This window comes from Copadichromis virginalis, linkage group LG16, assembly GCF_057382275.1.
Source record: "Copadichromis virginalis isolate Kocher_CV1m ecotype Utaka linkage group LG16, C_Virginalis_male_GT1.1, whole genome shotgun sequence".
NCBI classification, from domain to species: Eukaryota; Metazoa; Chordata; class Actinopteri; order Cichliformes; family Cichlidae; genus Copadichromis; species Copadichromis virginalis.
The window spans coordinates 30,568,559-30,569,885 of record NC_140633.1 but is presented as its reverse complement, the minus strand read 5'-3'; the positions used below and the strand labels follow the sequence as shown (position 1 = coordinate 30,569,885).

General features: G+C 35.4%; 1 protein-coding gene across 2 annotated transcripts; it reads right to left on the bottom strand.

The window, feature by feature from the left end:
- Positions 1-228: 228 nt before the first annotated feature.
- On the bottom strand, positions 229-1,327 carry LOC146691076 (olfactory receptor 4B13-like). Of its 2 annotated transcripts, XM_085435423.1 has the most exons (3): positions 1,308-1,327; positions 672-1,262; positions 229-586 (listed from the first exon to the last, which is right to left on the bottom strand). In XM_085435423.1, exons 2-3 carry the CDS (start codon positions 1,241-1,243, stop codon positions 229-231), a joined length of 930 nt encoding a protein of 309 aa, XP_085291549.1. In that variant the 5' UTR covers positions 1,244-1,262; positions 1,308-1,327. The 2 variants fall into 2 exon arrangements, with proteins under 2 accessions (XP_085291549.1, XP_085291550.1); XM_085435424.1 differs by lacking the exon at positions 1,308-1,327 and having other exon boundaries at positions 229-587; positions 673-1,252.

The following is a 1,327-nucleotide window of genomic DNA, read 5'->3' as shown; positions in this document are numbered from 1 at the left end:
CTCAGGTCATGAGTATTTGGTCTTATTTGGAACAGGTTCTGAATGTTGTGGGGCAAAGATTTATTCGCTTCTTTGTACATTGTTTCCGCAGTTCTGAGGTCAACCAAATCTTTAAATTTGAGAATATTTAATTTGATAAAAAGTGGATTTTAATGGTTCTCTTGAAGTAGCTTTATTTATTATCCTTCTTGCTCTTTTTTGCAGAATGTATATTGGATGGGTGTGTTGTTATTTTCTGTTAAGATAAACTGAAGTCAGGATTCTGTTTCGTATTTTGGTGAGTTTGAATCCATATATGAGAGGATTCATAACTGGAAGACTAGTGAGAAGCTCAATAGCAATCAAATTTTGGAAGATTCGAGATGAATCTGTGGAGTCAAATCGCCCATATATCGACTGAAAAACCATTACAAAGAGAAATATGATCAAAGAGGTCAGATGGGGCACACATGTCTGCATAAACTTTACCCTGTCTTCACTGGACCTCATGCATGTTTTAATAAGATGCGTGTAAATCCAAATTATGAAAAAGCCATGAAATATATAAACAATAAGTGTTGCATATGGACCAGTATTTTTTTTTAAAAAGGTTTTCAGAATCAGAATCAGAATCAGAATCAGAAAGGGTTTTATTGCCAAATGTTGAGCAGGTTTACAACATTAGGAAATTGCTTTTGACTTCAGGACAAGCAAGTTTAACAATTAACCAGTCTGGACATAAGACTCTCTGAATGTTTATACCACATAACTTGATTCTTGATGTTATTGGGATATTGATGGAGAAAATGCAGAAAGGTGTCAGCCAGGAGAAACACACCAGCTGAGAGAGCCTCCTCATAGTCATGAAAGAGTGGTAGTGCAGAGGTCGACATATAGCCAGATACCTGTCAAAGGCCATGACAGCTAAAATGGACAAATCACAGGAGGAAAATGAGTACATGATAAAAGCTTGTAGCATGCATCCTTCATATGAGATGTGATGAAAAGATGACAGTAAGTCTGAAAGGAATTTTGGGTAGAAACCTGTGGACCCATAAAGTGCATTAATGCAAAAGCTACTAAGAAAAATGTACATAGGTTCATGGAGACTTTCATCCAAGACAATGAGCAGCACAAGAGAGATATTGAAAAACAGAATCACACAATAATGCAGTAAAGTTATTATGAAGAGGGGTACTCTGAAATTCATCGTGTCATTAAATCCTAATAGAACAAAACTTTTTACATTAGACACATTATCCATGATCAGAGAACTCAAATGCCTTATCATTTTAAAAATATGTGTGTGTGATTATATGTGAGTGTACAGAAAATAGAGCTACTGCAT